This window comes from Jaculus jaculus, chromosome 17 (genome assembly GCF_020740685.1).
Source record: "Jaculus jaculus isolate mJacJac1 chromosome 17, mJacJac1.mat.Y.cur, whole genome shotgun sequence".
NCBI lineage: Eukaryota > Metazoa > Chordata > Mammalia > Rodentia > Dipodidae > Jaculus > Jaculus jaculus.
Genome location: NC_059118.1, coordinates 5,911,109 through 5,938,905, shown reverse-complemented (window position 1 = coordinate 5,938,905; position 27,797 = coordinate 5,911,109). Strand labels below are relative to the sequence as shown.

General features: G+C 53.8%; 2 protein-coding genes across 3 annotated transcripts in view; both read left to right on the top strand.

The window, feature by feature from the left end:
* The first annotated feature begins 235 nt into the window (after positions 1-235).
* On the top strand, positions 236-14,569 carry Acaa1 (acetyl-CoA acyltransferase 1). The gene is made up of 12 exons (XM_045136432.1): positions 236-440; positions 625-718; positions 3,966-4,023; positions 7,822-7,901; positions 8,161-8,203; positions 10,384-10,482; positions 11,854-11,934; positions 12,899-13,089; positions 13,190-13,369; positions 13,619-13,674; positions 13,754-13,899; positions 14,189-14,569. The coding sequence occupies exons 1-12, from the start codon at positions 279-281 to the stop codon at positions 14,262-14,264; spliced, it is 1,266 nt and encodes a 421-aa protein (XP_044992367.1). The 5' UTR covers positions 236-278; the 3' UTR covers positions 14,265-14,569.
* An 8,038-nt stretch (positions 14,570-22,607) lies between these two features.
* The window catches only part of Xylb (xylulokinase), a 50,099-nt gene continuing 44,909 nt past the window's right edge, over positions 22,608-27,797 (top strand). For both annotated transcript variants that reach the window (XM_045136431.1, XM_045136430.1), the window contains exons 1-2: positions 22,608-22,676; positions 25,778-25,860. In XM_045136431.1, coding sequence (XP_044992366.1) covers positions 22,620-22,676; positions 25,778-25,860 — 140 coding nt within the window. In that variant the 5' untranslated portion in view covers positions 22,608-22,619. The remainder of the gene's footprint in view (positions 22,677-25,777; positions 25,861-27,797) is intronic.

The following is a 27,797-nucleotide window of genomic DNA, read 5'->3' as shown; positions in this document are numbered from 1 at the left end:
GGGCTTAGGGACCCACGTTCTCATTGGCCGCGGTAGGCCGTGGTGGGTGGGGCTGTGAGGGTTCAGCGCTTGCCGCGGGGCTTGGGGGGGGGCGCAGTGAGAGGCTGGGGCCGGGTCCTTACTCCTGATTGGCTGGATCCGGGGGTGGGCGTGTCCCTTCGGCCCTAGACCCGCGGCGCCGTGAGCGGCGTTGGGACGTCTGACGGCGCAGCGGCCGCTCTGCGCTTGCGCGGGTCCCGTGGTTCTGCTGCCGGGGCTTCTCGGGATCCGGCTCGGCCATGCATCGGCTGCAGGTGGTGCTGGGTCACCTGTCCCGCCCGGACCCCGCGCTGCAGGCCTCGCTGTGCTCCGCGGGCTCGGCGCACGCCTCGGCGGCCGACGTGGTGGTGGTGCACGGACGGCGCACCCCCATCGGCCGCGCGGGCCGCGGGGGCTTCAAGGTGGGACCCGGGGAGGGGGCGGAGGGAGGGGAGGGAGACGTGGGGAGGTGCGCCTCGGCCCTGCGCCCCTTGCCCGGAGCCCGGCGGCCGAACCCGGGGAGGGCGGTGTCCTGCGCCCCCGCGGTGGGAAAGAGGAAGCGGGGTTCACGGCAGCCGTGCTTCCCCCCCCCACCGTCCCCGGCAGGACACCACCCCCGACGAGCTGCTGTCGGCCGTGCTGACCGCCGTTCTCCAGGACGTGAACCTCAGGCCCGAGCAGCTGGGAGACATCTCCGTGGGTGAGCGCGCATCCCGGGCCCCGAGCCTTCCCGCCGCCCCTCGGACCCCGGGGTGCACCGACGGGGGACGATGGACCCCGCTGACCTCAGTGGCCTCATCACCTCCTCCCTCCCACAGCGGGGCCTCAAACCCTGGACCTCCGTCGCCTCCGCCAGGCACATCTGTGCCTATCGAGTGAGGTGGCCCAGGGTTAAGAGGTTCTAGAGGCCAAAAGACTCCAGGGATCAGGAGACCCGGGTCCTGTGCCCGCACTAACATCCCATCTGTGTCAGAAACTGTCTAGTGTGACCCTCAGTGACAGACAGAGAGACTGGCTTTTGTGGATGGAGGCCACATGGGTCCCTGAGCCTGGATTTTTCACTCCAAAGGTGTTTTCCCACCCCCACATGTCTCCCCTGGAAATATAACAAAACACAGGGTGAAGTCTCATCCCGTGGGTGTAAGCCCAGCCAAGAACCCAGCGTTACTTCTGCCTCCAGTGAAGCAGGCTAGGACGCTCCAGTGACAGCAGGCTAGGAGGACACTGCAGTGACAGCAGGCTAGGAGGACACTCCAGTGACAGCAGGCTAGGAAGACACTCCAGTGAAGCAGGCTAGGAGGACACTGCAGTGACAGGCGAGGAGGACACTCCAGTGACAGCAGGCTAGGAGGACACTGCAGTGACAGGCGAGGAGGACACTCCAGTGACAACAGGCTAGGAGGACACTGCAGTGAAGCAGGCGAGGAGGACACTGCAGTGAAGCAGGCGAGGAGGACACTCCAGTGACAGCAGGCTAGGAGGACACTGCAGTGACAGGCGAGGAGGACACTCCAGTGACAGCAGGCTAGGAGGACACTGCAGTGAAGCAGGCGAGGAGGACACTGCAGTGAAGCAGGCGAGGAGGACACTGCAGTGAAGCAGGCGAGGAGGACACTCCAGTGACAGCAGGCTAGGAAGACACTCCAGTGAAGCAGGCGAGGAGGACACTGCAGTGAAGCAGGCGAGGAGGACACTGCAGTGACAGCAGGCGAGGAGGACACTGCAGTGAAGCAGGCGAGGAGGACACTGCAGTGACAGCAGGCGAGGAGGACACTGCAGTGAAGCAGGCTAGGAGAACACTGCAGTGAAGCAGGCGAGGAGGACCCTGCAGTGAAGCAGGCGAGGAGGACACTGCAGTGAAGCAGGCGAGGAGATCACTGCAGTGACAGCAGGCGAGGAGGACACTGCAGTGACAGCAGGGCTAGGAGGACACTGCAGTGAAGCAGGCGAGGAGGACACTGCAGTGACAGCAGGCTAGGAGGACAGTGCAGTGACAGCAGGCTAGGAGGACACTGCAGTGACAGCAGGCTAGGAGGACACTGCAGTGACAGCAGGGCTAGGAGGACACTGCAGTGAAGCAGGCGAGGAGAACACTGCAGTGAAGCAGGCGAGGAGGAAACTCCAGTGACAGCAGGCTAGGAGGACACTGCAGTGAAGCAGGCGAGGAGGACACTGCAGTGAAGCAGGCGAGGAGGAAACTCCAGTGACAGCAGGCTAGGAGGACACTGCAGTGAAGCAGGCGAGGAGGACACTGCAGTGAAGCAGGCGAGGAGGACACTGCAGTGAAGCAGGCGAGGAGGACACTGCAGTGAAGCAGGCGAGGAGGACACTGCAGTGAAGCAGGCGAGGAGGACACTGCAGTGAAGCAGGCGAGGAGGACACTGCAGTGAAGCAGGCTAGGAGGACACTGCAGTGAAGCAGGCGAGGACACTGCAGTGAAGCAGGCGAGGAGGAAACTCCAGTGACAGCAGGCTAGGAGGACACTGCAGTGAAGCAGGCGAGGAGGACACTCCAGTGACAGCAGGCGAGGAGGACACTCCAGTGACAGCAGGCGAGGAGGACACTGCAGTGAAGCAGGCTAGGAGGACACTGCAGTGAAGCAGGCGAGGACACTGCAGTGAAGCAGGCGAGGAGGAAACTCCAGTGACAGCAGGCGAGGAGGACACTGCAGTGAAGCAGGCGAGGAGGACACTCCAGTGACAGCAGGCGAGGAGGACACTGCAGTGACAGCAGGCGAGGAGGACACTGCAGTGACAGCAGGCGAGGAGGACACTGCAGTGACAGCAGGCGAGGAGGACACTGCAGTGACAGCAGGCGAGGAGGACACTGCAGTGAAGCAGGCGAGGAGGACACTGCAGTGACAGCAGGCGAGGAGGACACTGCAGTGACAGCAGGCGAGGAGGACACTGCAGTGACAGCAGGCGAGGAGGACACTGCAGTGACAGCAGGCGAGGAGGACACTGCAGTGAAGCGGGCGAGGAGGACACTGCAGTGAAGCGGGCGAGGAGATCACTGCAGTGACAGCGGGCGAGGAGGACACTGCAGTGACAGCGGGCGAGGAGGACAGTGCAGTGACAGCGGGCGAGGAGATCACTGCAGTGACAGCGGGCGAGGAGATCACTGCAGTGACAGCGGGCGAGGAGGACACTGCAGTGACAGCAGGCGAGGAGGACACTGCAGTGAAGCAGGCGAGGAGGACACTGCAGTGGAGCAGGCGAGGAGGACAGTGCAGTGAAGCAGGCGAGGAGGACGCTGCAGTGACAGCAGGCGAGGAGGACGCTGCAGTGAAGCAGGCGAGGAGGACGCTGCAGTGAAGCAGGCGAGGAGGACGCTGCAGTGAAGCAGGCGAGTAGGACGCTGCAGTGAAGCAGGCGAGGAGGACGCTGCAGTGAAGCAGTCGAGGAGGACACTGCAGTGAAGCAGGCTAGGAGGACACTGCAGTGACAGGAGGCGAGGAGGACACTGCAGTGAAGCAGGCGAGGAGGACGCTCCAGTGAAGCAGGCGAGGAGGACGCTGCAGTGACAGCGGGCGAGGAGGACGCTGCAGTGACAGCGGGAGAGGAGGACACTGCAGTGAAGCAGGCGAGGAGGACCCTGCAGTGAAGCGGCCCTGTCAGAATCTCACACCGAGGCTGGGTTCTGTCTGCTTTCAAGCGTTGCCTTGTGTCCCTCTTTCCCCAGAGTCTCCGTGTTAACAGGCAGGCCATTGTCCACTCTGTGCTGATTGGGGGGGAGCAGCAGGGTGTCTTGGCAAGCGAGATGGGGACCCCCCAGCCTCCGCTTGGTAGATGACAAGACAAACTACATGTGTGACTGGCTCCCCATGCTTCAGACCCTGAGCGTCCACATCCTCAGAGGGGCCTGGGAAGATTGTGAATGTCTAGCTTAGTGGTCCAGGCACCATCTAGCACTGAGTAAGTTTTTTTTCTTTTCTTTTATGTCCACAGGCAATGTGCTTCAACCTGGAGCTGGGGCTGTCATGGCTCGGATTGCCCAGTTTCTGAGGTAATCCTTCTTTCTTCTAGTTCTAGATCGGCCATGGCGATTCTTGGTGGGGACACTGGACTCCAGGGACCAGCCAGTGGGTGGTAGATGATCAGGTGGAACCAGCTATCAAAGCAGCCAGAGTTTTCAGAAACCTTCTTGTGGACCTGACCTCTCTCCTACTTTGGAGGGGGTGTGTTACCCAGTCCACAGCCAAGATACCTGAGATATTAGAATTGGGGCAAAGGTTCTCTGTGGCCTGATTTTTAACCCATGGCCAACTTGTTGCTTCCACTTTGAAAGTGTGGACTCTGTCCTCACATGTCAGATAAGTCACCATTCACCATGCTGAGCAGTGATTTCTGTGTCCGATTGAGCAACTCGGGAACTCCATCCTTGCCTGTCCCATCAGCAGAGGCTTGGGAGTGGGCTGCATCCAGGCAAGGTGGGGGACCAGGAGGAGTCGGGTAATCTTGGCCCCACCCCCAAAGTGGAGAAGCAGTGGTTCAGTCATTTCCTCATGTTGATTGACAAGGCAAAATCCCTTTGTCCTTCCTGCTGCATGGATCAGAAGTGATATCCACACCGGGCAGTGAGGGAACAGGGAGCAAAGCAAAACCTCTAGGAACGGGGAGACGTTAGACTTAACCACGGGTTCAAGGATTCAAGGTCTCTGTCTCTCTCCAGCCTCATCTGCTCTCTCACCTTGACTTTCCTCTTTCCTTCTTAACTTTTTTTTTTTGTTTGTTTGTTTTGTTTTTTCGAGGTAGGGTCTCACTCTAGCCCAGGCTGACCTGGAATTCACAGTGGAGTCTCAGGGTGGCCTCGAACTCACAGTGATCCTCCTACCTCTGCCTCCCGAGTGCTGGGATTAAAGGCGTGCGCCACCACGCCGGCTCTTTTTATTTTTTTTTATGTAGGGTCTCTCTCTCTCTCTCTCTCTCTCTCTCTCTAGCCCAGCTGACCTGGAACTCACTCTGTAGTCCCAGGCTGGCCTCGAACTCACAGTGATCCTCCTACCTCTGCCTCTCGAGTGGTCCCATTCTAGCTCAGGCTGAGCTGGAACTCGCTCTGTAACCCAGACTAGCCTCAAACTTGGCACCAACCTTCTACCTCAGCCTCCCGAGTGCTGGGGTTAAAAGTGTGAACAAGCACACAAGGCCCCGCTCTTTCTGCGTGCCAGTTAGAATGACTTTCTGTGTTGTTGGGCAGACAGACACTGGGGCAGTATTGTCAGCATCTCGGCTTCCATCACGTGGCACCTCATGCTCAGTAGGTATTTGGGGAAAGCTTGCTGGTTTAGGCAAAGGCCTGGTGCCTGGGTGTTCTGGAAGTTGGGTGTCTGAAAGGGTATAACAGGCCTGGAAAACCACTGAGTAAGAGCCGGGCTTCCTCACTAACCATTGTAGTCTGTTCCATGCTGTTGGGCTGACCATCCAACCAAATGTTCTATGGGAAGAAGGGATTCATTTCCACCTTACGGATCCAGGGGACGGTCCATCAGTGGTGGAAGAAGCCGGCCCCCTTCCACAGCTCTAAGCAGACAGAAAAACTTTAAGAAGCAAACCACCAACACTAGTGGACTGCACGAGCCCTACCAGATCTCAAACTGCCCTCTGGACACCTTGAGGCTGGACTGAAGGCTCCTCCCTCAGGGACATGCGCCCCCCCCCCCCCCCCCCCCCCCCGCGCCCATAGCAGGACTCTGCCTGCTAGTAACTAAAGCTGCAAACTCAGCTTAATTAATTAACTAATCAATTAACTTGAGAGAATGAAAAAGATCTTTTAGAGATAGATATAGAGATATAGATATAAAGGCCTGGGTGCACCAGGGCCTCTAGCCTCAGCAAACGAACTGTGGACACACGTGCCACCTTGTGTGTCTCGCTTACATGGGTCCTGGGGAAGCGAAGCTGGGTCCTTAGGTTTCCGCAGGCAAGGACCTTAACTGCTAGACATCTCTCCAGCACCCCCCCCCCACCTTTTTAGTGTCATAAAGTTGAATTTTAATTCAATTGTTTTTGTTTGTTTGTTTTGTTGTTTTGTTGTGCTTTGGTTTTTGGAGGTAGGGTCTTGCTGTAGCCCCGTCTCACCTGCAATTTACTGTGTAGTCTGAGGGTGGTCTCACACTCATGGTGATCCTTCTACCTCTTGCCTCCCATGTGCCGAGATTAAAAAGGAGTCACACCCATCTACAATTGTGGGTTTTTTTTTAAATTGACGTCTTCCATAATTGTATACAATAACCCATGGTAATTCCCTCCCCTTACTATCCCCTTTGAAACTCCATTCTCCCTCATATCCCCTTCCCCTCTCAATCAGTCTCTCTTTTGTTTTAATGCTATCATCCTTTCCTCCTATTACGACAGTCTTCTGTAGGTAGTGTCAGGCACTGCGAGGTCATGGGTATCCAGGCCATGCTGTGTCTGGAGGAGCACATTGTAAGGAGCCCTACCCTTCCTTTGGCTCTTACATTTTTTCCACCACCTCTTCTGCAGTGGACCTTGAGCCATGGAAGGTGTGATAGAGATATTTCAGTACTGAGCACTCCTCTGTCACTTCTCAGCACCATGGTGCTTCTGAGTCATCCCAAGGTCACTGCCATCTGAAAAAAGAAGCTTCTCTAACCAAAAGTGAGAGTAGCATTAATATATGAGTATGAACATTGAGAAGTGCTTACTGTCAGTTTGGTGACCATAGTGTATACGTTTAGCCAGACAGCAGCAGACGTGACACCCCTAGGGCTCATGACCACCCCGTTGTCGGTTTTTAAAGTCAACCAAGATCTTGACAAAGTATGGGTAAATCTATAGAAAATATCTAATTTCCAAGATACAAAAAGTCAATAAATGTTGGTTTAAATTCAGCCTAAAAAACAAGATTCTAAATCTAGTTTAGATTAAGTAGTGCCACTTAGTTTCAGTATTTCGAATATATGTGTAATTCTTAAAATGCTACAAGAACTCATAAAGCCAGGCGTGGTGGCACACATCCTTAATCCCAACACTTGGGAGGCAGAGGTAGGAGGATCGCCGTGAGTTTGAGGCCAGCCTGAGACCACATAGTGAATTCCAGGTCAGCCCGGACTAGAATGAGACCCTACCTCAAACAACAAACAAATAAACAAAAACCAAAAAATAGACTGGGCTTGGTGGAGCACACCTGTAATCCTAGCACTCAGGAGGCAGATGTAGGAGGATCACTGTGAGTTCGAGGCCACCCTGAGATGACGTAGCAAATTCCACATCAGCCTGGGCTAGAAAGACCCTTCCTTGAAAAACAAAACAAAATAAAAAATAAAAAAAATGCCCACCAGAGCTGTTTGCCCAGATGGGAACAGATCCTCAGAGAGAGAGAGAGAGAATGCTAACAGGAAACCCAGATATGTGGGTCTGATAAGGCTGTAGTTGGGACGACTGGGGACTTTACTCATGAAATGGGGCTTTTACTCTCCCAGAAAGCAGCCCGCTGCCCCCTTCCTTGTAGGCAAGAGAGATGTTTGACTTCCGTTGTTGAGTCCCGAGAAGAGGAAGAACACCTGTGGCCCAAGCAGGGCTTCCCTTGCCTGGGTTGAGAAGAATCATGGGCTGGAAGGGCTTGTGCTCGGGGGTCTGGGTAGCAGGCGACTGCGGAGATGGGGTCTGCCCAGTAGCTCCCCCTTCTTGCCGTGGGTCTGCCGTGGTCGGGGCGGGACTTCCTGTCGTTTTCCTGCTCTGCACACCCTCCGTGGGGCCGTCGCACAGCCCAAGAACCTCACCGAGCTGTCCTCCACGACGGCCCGGTGGGCCAGGCCTGACCGCCGTCCCTCCTCTGTTTCAGTGGCATCCCGGAGACGGTGCCTTTGTCCACCGTCAACAGACAGTGTTCCTCGGGGCTGCAGGCGGTGGCCAACATAGCTGGTGAGTGTGCCTTCAGGGTGCCAGGACCATGGCCTGGCCTTGCTCCTGGCCCGGAGGGATCGGGTCAGCAAAGTTGCTGTGCCCCGGGCCAGCGGAAGACGCGGCACGGGGGCGTGGAGGAGAACCCCGACACAGCCCAGGCCTCAGGGCCGCCCCCGGATCTTCCGTCTCTGAGCCTGCGTCGAGCCGCACAGGAAAGCAGGGCGGGGAGAGCAGGCCCACCCTGGCCCAGGATGGTCATGACATGCTTTTGTTGCAGGTGGCATCAGAAATGGGTCTTATGACATTGGCATGGCCTGTGGGTAAGAATTTCTTTCAGCCAGACCTTATTAACAAACTTTGACAATCAAACTGATTTTCCTCTTCTTGATTCTGAGGGGCCATGATTTTAGGATTCTCTCGGGGACCCCTGAGGCAGTGGGCTGAGATGGACTTCCACAGATGTGGCCTGGGAATGGCCAGAGCTGTGACTTGGTCATGGTAACTCAGTCCCAGCACCAGTAGGGTGGAGCAGCTGCCGTCTACGCTTTCTTTCCTGAAAACCCACGGGGATGGAATCTATGGACACACACATTGAGGAAATGTAACATTTGGAACTACTTTGTCCCTCTTGTTCATTCTTTTTTTTTTTTTAACAAAAAAAAAAAATACTGTATTTATTTGCAAGCAGAGAGTGACAAAAAAAAAAGAGTGAGAGAGAGAAAGACAATGTGCATACCAGGGCCTCTAGCTACTGGAACGAACTCCAGATGCGTATGCCACTTTATGCACCCAGATTTATGTGGGTACTTGGGAATCGAAGTCAGGTCACTAGCCTTTACAGGCAAGCGCCTTAAGCACCAAGCCATCTCTCCAGGTAGTGGCCGGATGTTGGGGCCCAGGCTAGGAGGTACCTGGTGCTGGAGGATTTGAAGGAGGCATTGGCAAGCTGGGTCAGCTGGTCTTTCTCAAGCTCCCAATGCCTCTTGGATCCTCTGTAGGCTACTTCCTGGCCGGAAGTGTTACTGTCCTCTGACCAGGTCCCAGGCACCCTGCAGTGGGTTATCGGAGCTGGGTCTCACTTGGCAGACAGCCAGCCAGAATCCACACACAGGGACTGTCGGAGGCAAGGGCCTCGGCCCAGCCCGCGCTTTGCTGTTTCTTGTGTGCGTGTGTTGGGGGGTGGAGCGGCAGGTGTGGAGACCTGAGAAGAAAGGCTTCGTGAGTTCTTGAGGGGGGTTAGTGGGGAGCTTCAGTTCCCAAGCAGGGTTGGCACCGTGGTGGTGGCTACAGGACCTGGGTCTTGCTGATGTCCACATTTCAACCTGACCGTCCCTGCTCTGACAGCGCAGCTCCCCCAGGGACTTCTAGTTGAGCGTGCCTAGTTGGGGTCCAGGCTGGATAGCTCCTCGCCACTCAGACCTCGGGATCCTCACCCATAAAAGGATACGGGGATGCCCATCTCAGCCCTGGATGTAAATGGGAGGATGTAAATGGAGTTGTGACCACAGCTGACACCATGGCCTTGGAAGAGCCCAAGCTAGTCCTAAAGGCAGGGAAGTTCTCAGTCAAGGTCCTCTGAAGGTCCTGTGCTCCCTCACGGGGCTGTACACTGGCCACATGGCCTTCTGAGCCATCCCTGTTCGTTGTCTACTTGGGTCAGGTCCCTATTTATTTATTTACTTATTTATCTATTTGTTTATTTAGGAGCAACAGTCAGAGAGAAAGAGGCAAAGAGAGAGAGAGAGAGAACGGGCACGCCAGGGCTTCTAGCCACTGCAAACGAACTCCAGATGTGCGCACCTCCTTGTGCATCTGGCTAACGTGGGTTAATAACGTGGGGAATTGAGCCTCAAACCAGGGTCCTTAGGCTTCACAGGCAAGCGCTTAACTGCTAAGCCATCTCTCCAGCCCTTTCTTTTGGTTTTTCAAGGTAGGGTCTCAATCTCGCACAGGCTGATCTGGCGTTCACTATGTAGTCTGAGGGTGGCCTCGAACTCACAGCAATCCTCCTAACTAACTAACCTCTGCCCCCCGAGCGCTGGAACTGAAGTTGTGCGCCACCACACCCAGCCTGGGTCAGGTCCCTTTGACTGCTGCCTGCTTTGTGCTTCCTTTAAAGGAACTTGTTTCTTCTGTGCCTGACTTTGAGGGATGCTGAGGTCCCAGCCTCGCTGACTGGGTGTGTGCCCTGCGCTGTGGGGACTGTCCCCAGAAGCTGCCAGTTACTTGCTTCAGCACTTGTTCTGGGCAGGGGGATCCTGACCCCGGGAGTGTTTGTGTGTGATGCTTTGTTGTGTCTGGGACTGGAGGGAGAAACGGGGTTCAGCCACCCTGCAGCCCCCTCTCTGCCTCACTGGCCACCTGCCCTGCCTAGGCCTCATAGACAGCCCACTGTACTCCAAGGGCTCCCTGGGTGCTTCCCAGCAACTGCCCTGCATCTGGCCATCCCTTTGCGGGATGGGTTCCTACCTCTAGGGCTTAGCTCCTTTGTCCTCCTCAGGGTGGAGTCCATGTCTCTGTCTGAAAGAGGGAACCCTGGGAACATCACTTCACGCCTCATGGAGAACGAGAAGGCCAGGGACTGCTTGATTCCCATGGGGTGAGTGCCCGTGAAAAGCTGCAAGTGTCTGTGCCCGCTCAGCATTCCCTCTCCTGGACCAGACGCCAAGGAGCTTCCTTCTCTCTATAGCTGGCAGTGCCAAGCCTCGTCCTCCGTCCTTTAGATGCCATGTGCTTTGCAGGAATGGAGCATGAGTTTTGCCAGATGGCTTTTTTGTTTTTAATGTGAGACAGAGAGAATTGGCACACTAGGGCCTCAAGTCACTGCATTCGAACTCCAGACACGTGTGCCACCTTGTGTGCGCTTCTGTCACCTTGTGCGTCTGGCTCACATTGGATCTAGAGTCAAACGTGGGTTCTTAGGCTTTGCAGGCAAGTGCCTTAACTGCTAAGTCATCTCTCCAGCCCTGTTCTATTTTTTTTTTTGGTTCATTTTTTATTTATTTATTTGAGAGCGACAGACATAGAGAGAAAGACAGATAGAGGGAGAGAGAGAGAATGGGCGCGCCAGGGCTTCCAGCCTCTGCAAACGAACTCCAGACGCGTGCGCCCCCTTGTGCATCTGGCTAACGTGGGACCTGGGGAACCGAGCCTCGAACGGGGGTCCTTAGGCTTCACAGGCAAGCGCTTAACCGCTAAGCCATCTCTCCAGCCCCCTGTTCTATTTTTTAATGTGTGTGCACATGTGTGCTTGCATGGTGGAGTGTTTGCACACATGCCATTCCACTTTTCTGTACTTTTTTTTGTTTGTTTGGTTTTTGGTTTTTTTCTTTTTTTGAGGTAGGATCTCACTCTAGCCCATGCTGACCTGGAATTCGCTGTGTAGTCCCAGGGTGGCCTCGAAGTCACGGGGATCCTCCCACCTCTGCCTCCCGAGTGCTGGGATTAAAGGCCTGCGCCACCACACTCAGAATCTAGCCAGGACTTTTGTTGGCACTGATGGTCTGTGAGCCATCACCACACACATCTGAGCCGGGGCACGGGGATGTGGGAGGAGAAGGGCTTGCAGTGGGCAGTGCCTCGTCTTTGTCCCCCTCTGTCTCTCCAAGGGCTTGTGTGGAAGCCATAAGAAACAGGCTTCGTATGACCACCTCCTGCCCCTCTTCCCTGTGTTAAGACAGCTCTTCCAGGGAACAGTCTCTTCTGTGGGCCCCGTGTGCAGGCTGCCTCCTGTAGAGAGGGGATCTTTAGCATTTGAGCCTCTAAAGTCCAGACCAGTGCAGATGCTCTGCACCTGTGTGGTACAGAGTGCCACCTCCTGAGTCCTCACTTTGTCCCCGGGGCAGGGGCTGGATGCTTTGTGTCTGATCTGGACATTCAGAAGAGCAAGCACAGCCCTGCAGCTTGGACCTGGCCTCCCTGCAGGCCCCCAGCCCTGCAGCCTCCCGCTCACTCACTCTTTGTGTCCTAGGATAACCTCGGAGAACGTGGCCGAGCGCTTTGGTATCTCGCGGCAGAGGCAGGACGCCTTCGCGCTGGCCTCCCAGCAGAAGTGAGTGTCGCTCGGCTGGGATGTTGGGAGGACGGGAGCGGGAGTCGTGAGGCCACCACAATGCTCTCCTCCGGGCCAGAGCTGACCGGAGCACACTGCTGGACACAGAGGGGTTGATCAGCCTCACGCCTCCGGCTGGAAGGTGTCACGGGCCAGCGTCCTGGCGGGTTGGTGGCTCTTTCAGGCCTGGATCGTGGACGTGGCTGTATCACAGCCCTGCTGTTCCAGCCTGTGGAGCGGGCCTGGCTCAGGCTGCCGCTGGAGAGACCCAGACCAGGCTGCCGGCAGCGGCACGTTAGGCCAGCCAGCCCAGCCACGCACAGCAAAGGAAGGGACAGAGTTGAGCCAGGTGCCTCTTCAAGAAGGATGCTTGGTCTCCTGGGGTCAGGTCACAGCGTACACGTCTGTTGGATCCTTGGTAGTCCTGCCCAGGGGGGATGGCCCTGTGCGCTTCTGCTGTGCGCAGGTCACCCCAGTAGTTGAAGCTTGTGCTTCAACGCTGCGCGGGACAATGCATTGAGGAGACTGCCACACGTCCTGCAGAACCTAGGGAATGGGTAGAATGTGAACTCTGGGGTCAAGGGATAGCTAACAGAACTCAGTACAAATATTCACAGGGCTCCAACCTCAGGGCAGACAGCAAGCATGCTTGTCACCCATAGACAAAGGACACAAAAAGGGCCACCATCTCCCACCTCCCCTTCAGGCTGGAATTGGCCGTGATCTGGAGAAGTGGGGCTGATGATGCAAAGGCCTTTGGTGGTTTGGGGCATGCCTCCCCCGCAAAGGTAGCTGAGGGTCCTGGGGAATTCTTAGCCGTCACCGAGGGCTCCCCAAGAGTCAGTTGGATCCCCAGATTCAAGGGTGAAGTTGAAGTTGTATGCCTTCCTGAGTTGGCAGAAGTTGGGGTCAGGCAGAGTGGGACCCTGGGGGCGCCCGAGCCTCACATCCACGGTGCCGACAGGGCAGCAAGAGCTCAGAGCAGGGGCAGTTTCCGCGCCGAGGTCGTGCCCGTGACCACCACCGTCCTGGATGACAAGGGCAACAAGAAGACCGTGACCGTGTCCCAGGACGAGGGCATTCGTCCAAACACCACTATGGAGGGTCTGGCCAAGCTGAAGCCTGCCTTCAAGGATGGGGGCTCTACCACAGCCGGTGAGCACAGGCCGGGCCGGGCGGGGCCAAGCCAGGTGGGCTGTGTGGCTGAGAGATTTAGAACCGTCTCTCCCTGATGCCACCTCCCCTGTTCCCCTAGGGAACGCCAGCCAGGTGAGTGACGGGGCAGCTGCCGTCCTGCTGGCCCGGAGGTCCAAGGCTGAACAGCTGGGCCTCCCCATCCTTGGGGTTCTGAGGTCCTATGCTGTGGTTGGAGTCCCTCCTGACGTCATGGGCATCGGACCTGCCTATGCCATCCCCGCAGCCTTGGAGAAAGCAGGTAAGGTGGCTCACCTCACTCCTGCCCTGGGGCTGGCATGGGCCAGGAGTGGCCCTGTGGGTACTGTCAAGTGAAGGTGGGGCAGGTTGGCATCCCACACGCAAGGCCTTCTCAACCCCACTGTTGGGATCCACTCCCCAAGAGATAAACTCCTGATACTTGTGGGGCCCGTGTTTGGGGTGAGGGCCCAGGGAGACCCCAAGTCCTGCCCAGGGGCCGCTGTCAGCGCTGGTCTGGCCTTGCCCGCAGGGCTGACTGTGAGCGACATAGACATCTTCGAGATCAACGAGGCCTTTGCAAGCCAGGTGAGCCCGCGTGTTGGTGCTGCCTGGGCCCTGGGTGGTGCGGGAGCTGAGAGCTCAGCTGAGGCCCTGGCCCTTCCAGGCCCTCTACTGTGTGGAGAAGCTGGGAATCCCCGCCGAGAAGGTGAACCCTCTGGGGGGCGCGATCGCCCTGGGCCACCCCCTGGGCTGCACTGGGGCCCGGCAGGTCATCACGTTGCTCAACGAGCTGAAGCGCCGCGGGAAGAGGTGAGGCTACTCCCTTCCTTGTGGGGTGTCATGGCGGATGTCCGATGTGGGGTGTCTGAGGGCCAGGGCTGGGGAAGGTCAGCTCACACGGGCACTCTGAACTGGGGATGGGGAGACCCGTCTTCCTGGGGCTGAAGGGACTGTGGACAGTCAGGGTCCCGGGTTCCCACGCGTCTGCTCGGCTGGGGTTGCACCTCTGTCTACCAGGCCTCGGCCGTGAGCTCAGCCTGGAGGGGACGAGGGTTGGGGACCTGGCATCTTTGTGGCCAACACAGGCTCCTCTCCCCAGGGCCTATGGCGTGGTGTCCATGTGCATCGGGACCGGGATGGGAGCCGCGGCTGTCTTTGAATACCCCGGGAACTGAGGCCGGGCGGGAGGTGCCGCCCAGCCAGTCCTGCTGTGCCGGACAGGAGGGACACGCGGAAGCCGTCCACGTGGGGCACTCAGCACTGGGGGAACAAGCGGACACACCCTGGCACTTTAATTAGGAAAGTGTGATTGCTGATGACACAGACAGGAGCAGGTGGGGGACTGGGGTGCCCTGCCAGGTCCCTTGAGCTGGTCCAAAGGATGCCTATGTCACTCAGGCCACAGGCTGTTGTGTACTTCCAGCGATGGTGGCCTCATGGATGAAGGGCACAGTGAATGTAGTAAATGTGTGCCGTCTCACTTGGTGGCTGTCATTTCCTTCAGGGGCCAATTTTGCTTTGCTGGACTGTGTACCACATGCATGGTGATTCTTTTTAAAAAAATATTTTTTCTCTCTCCCTTTTTCTCTGTCAACAAAATAAATAAATAATTGTTTTAAAGGGCTGGAGGGATGGCTTAGCAGTTAAGACATTTGCCTACAAAGCTAAAGGACCCAGGTTAGATTCCCCAGGACCCATGTTAGCCAGATGTACAAGGTGGCACACGTGTCTGGAGTTTGTTTGCAGTGGCTGAAGGCCCTGCTGCACCCATTCTCTCTGTCTCTTCCTCTGTCAATAAAATATATAATTTTTTAAAATATTTATATTTAGTTATTGGGAGCAGAGAGAATGAATGGGTGTATGAGGGCCTCTAGCCACTGCAAATGAACTCCCGACATATGCACCACCTTGTGCATCTGGATTATGTGGATTCTGGGGAATTGAACCTGGGTCCTTAGGCTTGGTAAGCAAGCACTTTAACCATTAAGCCATTTCTTCATCCCTGCAGTGATTCCTAAATGTCACGATCTCCATGGTGGCATTCCCTGTGCTGTGTGTTAGCTCTGGGCACCTAGATGCCTGGCCACATCAGACACCATTTCTCTGGAAGGCGTTCCCCTATCCCAGGAGTTGGTCCAGCTCCCCAAGTCCGTGTCCCTGTCCAGCCGCCTTTGCACCTCAGTCCAGGACTATATTGAGTCTCTCAGCCGTGACTGCGGCCTCGAAGCTGGCGAGGCACCACGTGTCCCATCATAAGACCCTTGGCCCTGCAGCCACAGGGTGCATGCTCTCTACCATCGGCATGGGCTGCTGCAACACATGGATTCTGGGGAAGGAGACATCACGGTCAGGTGGCCGTGGCCAGTGACCAGGTCTTGAGGGCAGTACCCGGGATGCCAGTAGCAGCTCTCACCCAGAAGTGAAGAGCACCTGCAGGGGGCTGGAGGTTGGGGGTACCCTGGTGGGTCATGCCTCCCAACAGCTCACTGCTTGGGGAGATCCTGAAGGTCTCGGGCTCCTGCTGTGCTGGAAAGAGAGGAAGGACACGTGGTACCAGGCTCCTCCATGCGCTATACCCCAGGCCGGCCCCGCCCGTCAGGCGTTACGCCGGCGACAACGCAGGGCAGGGGGCACCCTTCCCCAGAGCCTTCCCCAGCCTCACCCAGGAGCAGCAGGCGGGGGGCGGGTATGACACCCCATCAACACAGTCTAGCCACGGCCGCTCACAGAGCACGCCCGGGAGTCCGCCGAGCTGCAGGAGAGCTCAGTTCCCCCACGGCCACGGCAGCCCGCAGGGACAGCTCCTGAGAACCTTAGCCTGTGACTGAGGGATGAAGCATCCTTGCCCACTGAGGTGGAGCTCTGAGCTGGGATCCCGGGGGCACAGGGCCACATGGAACCCCGCCACTGCCACACACTGCTGCTGCTGAGGAGAGCAGGTGGGGCACCGCACGGCCCGAAGGGCTCCCTGTGTTCCCTGCCAGTCTCGCTCCCCGAGGTCCCTCGTGGGACCTCTTTTCTCCCCTTCTCCCTCCCAAGCTATCCTGCGACTCTTCCTGGGAGATGTGAAGAGACATCCACTCCAGAGAAGACACCAACAGACTCGAAAAATGTTTCCATCTAGGTCTAGCTTGGCAAACCAATGAGTTTAGTTAGTGGGTGGGAGGTTACCCACAGGAGCATGCATAATTAAGGTTGTGCCACTGAAGAGACGCCTCCCCAGCAACCATTAGACACTCGGGTCCTCAGGGAGGGGCACGGCCTTGGGAGCTTTCTCCATGACAGGTTCGTGGGCCCAATCTTTTCCTTTTATTTTTTTTTTTTATTTATTTTTTTGAGGTAGGATTTCACTCTAGGGTGGCCTTGAACTCGTGGTGATCCTCCTACCTCTGCCTCCCAAGTGCTGGGATTAAAGGCATGCACCATCAAACCTTTTTTTTTTTTTTTGTAATATTTAAAAAAAACCATTTATTTGCAAGAAGGGAGATAAAGAGTGAGCAGAGAGAATGGCCACACCAGAGCCTCTAGCCACCACACATGAACTCCAGGAGCATGCCCTTTGTGCATCTGGCTTAGCATGGGTACTGGGGAATCGAACCTGGGTCATTAGACCTGACAAGCAAGCACTTTAACTGCTGAGTCATCTCCCAGCCCCAACTTTTATATTTATTTGAGAGACAGTGAATGCCTGAGGGCCTCTTGCCTCTGCAAACAGACTCAAGATGCATGCACCACTTTGCACATCTGGCTTTATATGGGTGCTGGGGAATTGAGGCCAAGCTGGTGAGCCATCTCCTCAGTCCCAGTGTGCCAAATCTTGTGTGTGGGGGGGAGGGGGGTCTCCTCTGGGTAATCAGTCACGTCTGGTGGGAGTTCAAGAAGCAGTCATCAGAGGACAGCATTCCACACTCTGGGCTCAAGGCCCAGCCCTTGGCTTCATAGGCTGTGACCCGTGTGGCCTTTCCCCGGCCTTAGCTCTCCAGCACTCTGAGTCACCCCCAGGCACTATCCTGGTCAACCTGCTCCCTGGTGGCACTGCCCGCTCTCTGGTTCAAGCCTCTCTGGCCTCTCCCCACCAAAGTAGCTTCATAGCTGCACACCAGCCTGTGACCTTCTGACCTGTGGAGCTCAAGGCCCCACAGGAGCTGAGCAGAGGCCCTGACGGCTGTGTCTGGTGTCAGGCCATCCCTGGGTCTGTCGCTGTGGTTTCTCTCCTCCTTTATTTTAGGGACCAAACCCAGGGCACGCACTCAGCCACTGAATAAATGCCCAACCCTCCTCCCTGGATTAAACAGTGCACAGAAGTCTCCCTCCTCCAGGGGGCCTCCCCGATTTCCCGCCCTCCATCCCCTCACCCAACTCGGGGCTCCTGACATCCTACACTCTGCGCAGCGTGTGGTTGGCCACGAACCTCTGGCAGGACAGCAGCTCCAGAAAAGGTGAGGGATGAGTGTCCCCCTGGGCAGATGTGAACTCTAGGGGACCGGCCCTACCTGAAACTCTTTTCTTGTTTTTTGAGGTAGGGTCTCGCTCTAGCCCAGGCTGACCTGAATTCACTCTGTAGTCCCAACTTAGCCTCAAACTCACAGCGATCCTCCTACCTCTGCCTCCCAAGTGCTGGGATCAAAGGTGTGTGCCATGGTGCCCAGCTCCTACCTGAAGCGTTGTCCCACCTGCTTCCCTCCTGTGGCCCCTATAGACCCAGCCAGGACGTGCTCAGTCCCGCCTCCCACACCAGGCAGCCTGCAGGGCCCAGACTAGCCCAGCGCCCAGCACATAGCTCAACCGCGCCCCCGTATGGTGCATGGGAGTGCCTTCAGGAGTCAGAGGCCAGGAGAGAGTATAAACCAGGCGTGGTGGCACATGCCTTTAATCCCAGCACATGGGAGGCAGAGGTAGGAGGATCAGTGTGAGTTCAAGGCCACCCTGAGACTACATAGTGAATTCCAGGTCAGCCTGGGCTAGAGTGAGACCCTACCTCCAACCCCCCCCCAAAAAAAGTAATAATAACTTTATTTGCAAGCAGAGACAGGGAGAGAGAGGGAAGGGGAATTGAATCCAGACCAGTAGGCTTTGCAAGAATGCACCTTGTGGTAGTTTGAATGTATGTCCCCCATTGATTTAGGTGTTAATAGTTAAATTTATAGGACTGGAGAGGTGGCTCCGTGGTCAAAGAGATTACCTTCAAAGTTGGGCGTGGTGGCACACATCTTTAATCCCAGCATTTAGGAGGCAGAGGTGGGAGGATCGCCATGAGTTCGAGGCCACCCTGAGACTACAGAGAGAATTCCAGGTCAGCCTGGGCTACCGTGAGAGCCTACCTTGAAAAAAACAAAAAACAAAAAAGAGCTTACCTGCAAAGCCTAAGGACCCTGGATGCACAAAGTGGCACATGCATCTGGAGCTCATTTGCAGTGGCAGGAAGCCCTGGCACACTCATTCCCTCTCTCTCTCTTTCTCTCTCTCTCTCTCTCTCTCTCTCTCTCTAATAAATGAATAAAATATATTTTTTAAAAAGTTCTAAGCAACTTGGGACTATATCCATTTAGTTATTTTGTTTTCCTTCTCTGTGCACAAATTAGAAATTAAACCATACTGAAAAAATGAAAATGCTACTACTAGTTGACAAACAAAAAAAAAAAATTAAAATAAATTAAAATGTACAAGTCACTCCCTAACCACCAATTTGTAAATCTCACTGCAACAAATAAACATTATTGCTAAGTTTAAGTATCTTTCTGGATCTTTCTTATGTGCAGAAGTCTTGAATGTTCATGGAGTGGAAAAAAGACCTCAGGGGATGAATGCACTAAAATCAGAAAAACATGAAATGTATTCACAACATTTAATTTTCTTAAACCAAATTTGCTTCTAAACAGAATACTAACACATCAACAGTAAGCGTATTCCCACTCGGGAAAAAGAAGCATTTCTCCCTTCAGAGCTCGGTTTGCTTAAACATCAAAGTCCATTAAGCTTTTCTCCAGATGAAAACACAGCATCAGCTGTTTTCGAAGTTGTAACCTTCACTGCCTGAGTTACTAATTTAACTGGAGGAAGACCAGCAACACCGTCAGACTTGGACCACAAAGCTGTGTAATGCTACCCTGGTGGGGCTGTGAACCAAACACACACACACACACAGGTTTTATGTAGGTTTTTTGGGGGTGGGGTCTCATTTTATCTGAGGCTGACCTGGAATTCTCTATGTATCTCAGGCTGTCCTGGAACTCACAGTGATCCTCCTACCTCAGCCTCCCAAGTGCTAGAATTAAAAGGTGGGCACCACCACACTTGAGGTATATCAAAATATTTTGTTTCAGGCTGGAGAGATGGCTTAGCAGTTAAGGCACTTGCCTGCAAAGCCAAAGGACCTCAGTTCGATTTCCCAGGACCCATCCATGTAAGCCAGATGCACAAGGTGGCACATGTGTCTGGAGTTCATTTGCAGTGACTAGAGGCCCTGGTGTCCCTATTCATCCCCCCCCCCATCTCTTTCCGTCTCTCGCTGTCTCAAATAAATAAATTTTTTAACTAATTAAAAAAATTTTAAAGAAAAGTATTTTTTAAAAATTTTGTTTCATGCCAGGCCTGGTGGTGCATGCTTCTAATCCTAGCATTCGGGAGGCAGAGGTAGGAGGATCACCTTGATTTCAAGGCCACGCTAAGACTACATAGTGAATTCTAGGTCAGCCTGGGCTAGAGTAAGACCTTACCTTGAAGAAAAAAATTTGTTTCACTAACAAAGAACTTTATTTCCTCTGAGGCAGGATAAACAGAGAAAATGAAGGTGGCTTCTGTAGGTAAATATGTTATTGAATTTCAGATGCATATAATAAATGAGTGATTCTCACACCTTCTAAGACTCAGGGTCCATTTCAGAAGAGGTGGCAGAAAGAATGTAAGAGCCAAAGGAAGGGTAGGACTCCTTACAACGTGCTCCTCCAGACACAAAATGGTCTGGATATCCATGACCTCACCATGCCTGACACTACCTACACAAGACCGTCATAATAGGAGGAAAAGATCATGATATCAAAATAAAAGAGAGACTGAGAGGGGGAGGGGATATGATGGAGAATGGAGTTTTAAAGAGGAAAGTTGGGGGTGGGAGGGCATTACCATGGGATATTGTTTACAATCATGGAAGTTGCGAATAAAAAATAAATTAATTTAAAAAAATAAATGAGGGATTCTGAATTATAACTGATTTGTCTATTTCATTCTCTAATTCCTGGAAGCTTTTTCTTTCTTTCTTTTTTCTTTCTTTTTGCTGGTGGGGGTGCAGGCATTGAACATACTGGCTGGTGTCTGCCAGGCAAGGGCTCCACCACTGAGGCAGGACTCACTGAATTGCTCAGGATGGCCCAGTGCAGCCTTGAACTTTTCTTTCTTTCTTTTTTCCTGAGGTAGGAAAAGTATTAGTACAAATACAAAAAGAAAACAAATAAAAAGTAGGATGGATTTAACTGTATCAATCCTCCCAACCTCATTTCAAGTGTGCTTAGCAGTTCAGTTAATTGCTCTGACCTGTACCGATATTTGGCTCCTGTCGTACTGAGTGGCAACTGCTAAGTGCCTGTGTCCCCAGCAGGTAGTGAGTATCTGGGAGGACGGGGACGTTGGTGTCTCCCTGTCCCATCTATGGGAAGGAACCCCTCCGCGCTCCACACAGCTGGAGCTCCACAAGGGATACTCAGGTGATGAGACCACAGCGGGGGGACAGGGGCTGTGGTGGGCTGGGCAGCGCTTCATATAGGTTGGTGATGTGGAGATTTCTAGAAAAAACGTTAGTCCATGGGAAGAGAAAGTGCCTGGAGCTCTATGAAGAAAGGAAGTAGGTGGGATTTTGTTTCTTGGATGGCTTTTCTTGCCTGAGACATCAGACCATCAAAAAACAGCTGAAGGGCTGGAGAGGTGGCTGAGTGGCTAAGGCACTTACCTACAAGGTCTAAGAACCCAAGTTCGATTTCTCTGGTACCCACATGAAGCCAGATGCACAAAGTGGCGCTTGCATCTGGATGGAGTTCATTGGCAGTGGTGGGAGGCCCACACACATGTACCTTCATGGGTTACGTGGGTGCTGGGGAATTGAACCTGGGTCCTTAGGCTTCAAATCAAGCACTTAACCATTTCTCCAGCCCTGAGAGGATTTTTTTTTTTTTTTAAAGAAATCAATTGCCTTTAACCACTGAAGCATCTCTCCAGCCTCGGCTCTGATTTTAAATCTAGAGGTGAATATGAATGACATACTAGGGTTCTACTCGGATTTCGTGGCCCTCTCCTTTAATCCCAGCATCTGGGAGGCAGAGGTAGGAAGATCACTGTGAGTTGGAGGGCAGACTGAGACTGAGATTACAGAGTGAATTCTAGGCCAGCCTAGGCTAGAACAAGACCCTACCTCTAACTAAACAAATAAATAATAAAATGAACCAACTAAACCAACCCTCCCAAAAAAAAAAAAAATCGCCAAAACAAACAAACTCAAAACCTCCCTGGGGGCTGGGAGTATTGCTCAGCAGTAGAGTGCTTGCCTAGCATGTGTAGAGTCCTAGGTTCAATTCCCCAAACTGAACATAACTGTAGCCAAGGGGGAAAAGGTGCTATGTATGAGGTGGGGTCTCACTCTGGCCCAGGCTGACCTGGAATTCACTATGTAGTCTCAGGCTGGCGTCGAACTCACAGCAATTCTTCCACCTCTGCCTCCCCCAGTGCTGGGATTAAAGGTGTGCGTCACCACGCCCGGCAGGGGATGTATAATTTTAAGCCCAGTGTTCTTTTATTTCTGAGCTGTGGGTTTCTTTTTTATTTAAATATATTTTTTTAATTGACAACTTCCATAATTATAAACAAAGTCCCAAGGTACTTCCCTTCCGTCCCCCCCACTTTCCCCTTTGAAGCCTCACTCTCCATCGTATCCCATGCCCCTCGAAATCAGTCTCTCTTCATTCTGATGCTCGGGACACATTTCTTTTTTTTTTTAATTTTTTAATTTTTTTAAAAATTTTTTTATTTATTTATTTGAGAGTGACAGACACAGAGAGAAGGACAGATAGAGGGAGAGAAAGAATGGGCACGCCAGGGCTTCCAGCCTCTGCAAACGAACTCCAGACGCGTGCGCCCCCTTCTGCATCTGGCTAACGTGGGACCTGGGGAACCGAGCCTCGAACCGGGGTCCTTAAGCTTCACAGGCATTTCTTTAGGACCCCGGGGGAGTGACCCCGAAGGGTGGACAGCTGCCTGAGGACCTAAGGGCCAACTTGGATCCCCAAGCTCAGAGGGAAAGCCAGGAAAGAGCTGGCTGGACGTGTGCAAGCTTTGGTCCGGGAGTCCCGAGGGAAAGCCAGGCCCACCGCGGGACCGCCCGGAGGGCAGGGGCTGGGCGCGATGGGGCGCGGACCGTCCCCCAGGCCTGGACCAGCGCGCTCCCGGCCCGGGTCCCCCGCAGGCGGCGCCGGAGCGCGTCACCCCGTGACTCGGGTCCGGAGTCCGGCGGGGCGGGGCGGGGCGAGCGCGGCGGGACCCGGGCCATGGCGGGGCGCGCCGCTCGCCGCGGCTGCCTGGGCTGGGACTTCAGCACGCAGCAGGTACGGGCCTCGGGCCGCCGTGCCCTCCGGATCCCGGGCTCCCCGCGCGTGCAGGGCTGCGAGCCCCCGCGATGCCCTTCCGGGACCTGGCGGACCACGTACGGGGAAGTGACCACAGGCGCGGTGGTCCGCGCGCCGCCCCGGGAGCCACCCAGCTCGGGAGGGCACGGGGGGGGGGGCACGGACGGGCACACATGCGGGCATGCTTGCCCCCGGGACTCCACGGACCCGGTTCACCGCTTGAGACCTTTTTTGCTTTGTTTTCGGTGTTTCGAGGTAGGGTCTCGCTGTAGCCCAGGGTGACCTGGAATTCACTGTGTAGTCCCAGGGGGGCCTCGAACTCATGGCGATCCTCCCACCTCTCGAGTGCCGCGATTAAAGGCGTGCGCCACCATGCCCGGCTTCTGTTTGATTTTGAGACAAGGCCTCACATGGAACTGACTCTAGCTCCAGGCTAGCCTCGAACTCATGGCCATTCTCCTGCCTCAGCCTTCCCAGTGCTGGCGTTAAAGGAGTGTGCCACTACGCAGACTCAGTCCTGAACCTTTTTTCTTTTTTCTTTTCTTTTCTTTTTTCTTTTCTTTTTTTTTTTTTTGAGGTAGAGTTTCACTGTAGTCCAGGCCTTCCTGGAATTTACTCTGCAGTGTCAGGGTGGCCTTGAACTCATGGCGATCCTCCCACCTCTACCCCCAAGTGCTGGGATTAAAGGCGTGTGCCACCATAATAGGCATTTTTTTTTTAAGTGAAATGAGCACCTTCTACCAATGGACTTTGTCCTACCCCGTGACTTCCCTTGCCTGGCACCTGCATGCCAGGGTCTGCTGCTCCAGGACTGTTGTCCCCAGGTCTGTCCAACTCCCACGACCCTGGGGGATGGGCGAGCAGAATCAAAATTTGCCTTTGAAGTGGGTGTGGGGCACCCTGGAGGCTTTTCTCCTTTAAGCAGGCTTAGGGGGAGAAGTAACAGGACTCGGGGGAGTCTGGGGTGCTCTGATGTGACCCGCTTCTCCCTCTGTCCAGGAAAGGAGAGCCACACTTAACTTGGAAACTGGCTTCATTGGGGTGTCGTGTGCGGTTTGATGTGGCCATGGCTCTGGGAAAGCTGCCCATGCGCCTTGCTTGACTCCCCAGCCCCTGCAGACAGGACCGGCTCCTCTGTGGATACTTCTAGAGGGCCTGGGCCTTGACTGGGGAGTACAGATTCCTGGAGAAAATGGCTGTTTTCACTTTGCTAACCCTTTGAGTAGGACCCCACGTGAGGGCTCTGTTGCTGTGGTCACAGTGATGTCACCTAAGTGTTCAAGGTTGGCTCTGCTGGTGTGCCCAACCTGTGGCCCAGTGGCTGCAGGCTTCCAAGAATAGCTGAGTGCAGGCCAACATATCTGTAGATGATGACTTTAATATGTGTGGTGTGTGTAGAGTGTGTCTGCATAGTGTATGCATGTGCACATGTGTGTACCCTGTGACCCTGTGTGCACATGTTCAAAGGCCACAGGATCATGTAGGGTGGTCTCTATCTTCTCTTTTTGTTTTTTTAAATTTTTTTTATTTATTTGAGAGAGAGAGAGGGGCAGACAGGGAGAGAGAAAGAGAGAGAGAGAATGGGTGCAACCAGGGCATCCAGCCACTGCAATCAAACTCCAGATGCATAAACTTTATGCATCTAGCTTATGTGGGTCCTGGGGAATTGAACCTGGGTCCTTTGGCTTTGCAGGCAAGCTTTTGTTTGTTTGTTTGTTTGAGGTAGGGTCTCACTCTAGCCCAGTTTGACCTGGAATTCACTATATTGTCCTCAAACTCACCACCATCCTCTTACCTCTGCCTCCCGAGTGCTGGGATCAAATGCGTGCACCACAACGCCGGCCTGAGCTGTGTCCTTGAGGTGAAGTCTCTCACTTGACCAGGAGCTGCTGTTTTGTTTGGTTGTTTGTTTTTCCATCTAGTTGACCATCCTCCCTGCCCCCCAACCCCAGGACTGGGGTTGTAGGCATGAGTGGGCATGCCTGGCATCTTATGTGGGTTCTGGAGGTTGGACTCAGGCCATCATGCTTCGTGGTAACCGCTCTTACTCCAGCCACCTCCCGGCTAAGGCCACTACTTCATGTCATAGTGTTGGAACGTTGGCCACGTTGCAAATGGAACCGCACGCAGTGGGTGTTAGTAACTTCTGGGCCGGTGTAGAGGCAAAGGGAACTTCTGTGCAATGTGATTTTACTTATTTATTTGCTAGCAGAAAGAGACAGAGAGAATGCATGTGCCAGGGCTTCTAGCCGCTGCAAACGACCTCCAGATGTATGTGCCGCTGTGCCTCTGGCTTTACGTGGGTACTGGGGAATTGAACCCAGGTCTCTTGGCTTTGCAGGCAAGTGCCTTAACCGCTGACCCACTTTTTCCCAGCCCTATGCATTAGTTTTGGGTATGTGTCCTCCCCATAGGGCTGGGCTGCCAGCATGCACGGCTGTGCCCAGCAGTTTATGAGACATCTCCTCACCCACATACACCTTTTCTTTTTGTTTGTTTTCTTTCTTTTTTTCTTTTTTTTTTTTTTTTTTTTTGAGGTAGGGTCTCACTCTGGCCCAGGCTGATCTGACCTGGAATTCACTATGTAGTCTCAGGGTGGCCTTGAACTCAGTGATCCTCCTACCTCTGCCTCTCAAGTGCTGGGATTAAAGGTGTGTGTCACCATGCCCGGCTATACACCATTTTTTGAAAAGATTTTACTTTATTTATTCATTTATCAGAAAGGTGGGGGGAGAGAATGGGTGCACCAAGGCCTCTAGCCACTGCAAACGAACTCCAGATGCATGTGCATCTGGCTTATGTGGGACCTGGAGAATCGAACCTGGGTCCTTATTCTCCTCGGGCATGCGCCTTAACCACTAAGCCATCTCTCCAGCCCCCTATACACCATTTTTTTTAAAAATGCCTTTCAGAGCCAGGTGTGGTGGCACACGCCTTTAATCCCAGCCCTCAGGAGGCAGAGGTAGGAGGATCGCTGTGAGTTGGAGGCCACCCTGAGATTACATAGTGAATTTCCAGGTCTGCCTGAGCTACAGTGAGACACTACCTCAAAAAAACAAAAACAAACCAATGCCTTTCAGGTGAAAGTGGTCGCTGTGGATACTGAGCTGAACGTCTTCTATGAGGACAGTGTGCATTTTGACAGAGACCTTCCTGCGTTTGGGTATGTTCCTGAGGTGCACGTAATGTCTTCTGTGGGTGGGTGGTTCATTTTGAGATCCTCCCCAAAACCTTTTACATTTGTCAACTACATTATTCTGACTTAGCCAAACTGCAAGAGGGGTGGTCTAGATAGACCTCAGTGCATAGTGTTTTCTAGGCTGAATTCCAATTATTTATTCATTCATTTATTTTCTAGGCCCATTCCATTCATTTATTCATTCACCTATTCATTCATACATTTGAGATCTGCTTTGTGCCAAGCACTGAGCTGGGTGCTAAAATTAGATTTGCCAGGTCAGGAGCCGGCCGTGGTGGCATGCACCTTCCATCCCAACACTCAGGAGACAGAGATAGGAGGACCACTGTGGGTTTGAGGACAGCCTGGGACTACAGAGTGAGCTCCAGGTCAGCCTAGGCTAGAGTAGGACCCTACCTCGAACTCTCCTCCCCCTAAAAAAACCCACCAGATGATTGGATGGGTCAGTTAGTAGAATTTTTAATTAATTAATTAGAGAGGGGGGGAAAGTGGGGGTAAACCGGGCCTCCTGCCACTGCAGACAAACTCCAGCTGCATGCACCCCTTTGTGCATGTGGCTTTATAAGCTTTGCAAGCAAGGACCTTTAGCCACTGGGCCATCTCACCAGCCCTCTTGATGGATAAGTTATAACGTAAAACGTGCACTTTGGGTCATGCTTCTGGTCAAAGATCTTGGAGTTATGTCTGCTGTCAGCTGTCTTCTGGAGTACTCTTGGTTCAGGTTATCAGCTGGCAAGAGGCAAGAACTGTAAATGTGTTCTCTGAACTTCCTTTTTTTATTTTTTTAAATTTTTAAAAAATTTATTTATTTATTTATTTGAGAGCGACAGACACAGAGAGAAAGACAGATAGAGGGAGAGAGAGAGAATGGGCGCGCCAGGGCTTCCAGCCTCTGCAAACGAACTCCAGACGCGTGCGCCCCCTTGTGCATCTGGCTAACGTGAGACCTGGGGAACCGAGCCTCGAACCGGGGTCCTTAGGCTTCACAGGCAAGCACTTAACCGCTAAGCCATCTCTCTAGCCCCTTTTTTTATTTTTTGAGTTAAGGGCCTCATTGTAGCCCAGGCTGACCTGGAACTCACTGTGGTCCTAGGCTGATCTTGAATTTATAGCAATCCTCCTACCACTGCCTCCAGAGTGCTGGGATTAAAGGTGTGCACCACCACACCTGACTGCCTTGGTTGTTTTGAGACAAAAATCTTGTTATTTAGCCCAGGCTGGCCTTGAACTCACAATCCTCCTGTCTTATCCTCCTGAGTGCAGGGATTACAGAAGTATGCCCACCACTCTTGGCTTTCTCCCTCTTTATTTTTATTTATTTTGCTTTTTTTTTTTTGTGAGGGGTGGTTTCAAGGTAGGGTGTCACTCTAGCACAGTCTGATCCAGAATTCACTAGGTAGTTTCAGGTTGGCCTCGAATTCATGGTGATTCTCCTACCTCTGCCTCCTGAGTGCTGAGATTCAAAGTGTGCATCACCATGCTGCTATATCTGCTAAGCACTTTCAGTACGGTGGAACTATTTCTGCAGCCTCTCCCTCTTATAAAGCTACCTGCTTGGCTTGGGCATGCTGGCACATGCCTATAATCGCAGCAGTCAGGAGACTGAATCAGGAGGGTTGTGAGTTCAAAGTCACCCTGGGCTACATAGCAAGATTCTGACTCACCCAAAAAGCTACTCCTTTTTTTTCCACTCTGTCCCAGACTGACCTGGTATTCACTCTGGAGTCTCAAACTGGCCTTGAACCTCCAGCGATCCTTATGCTTCTGCTTCCAGAGTGCTGGAATTAAAGACGTGCACCGCCATGCCAGGCTTAAGCTACTATTTTTGTTTTTGTTTTTCAAGGTAGGGTCTGGTTCCAGCCCAGGCTGACCTGGAATTCACTATGTAGTCTCAAGGTGGC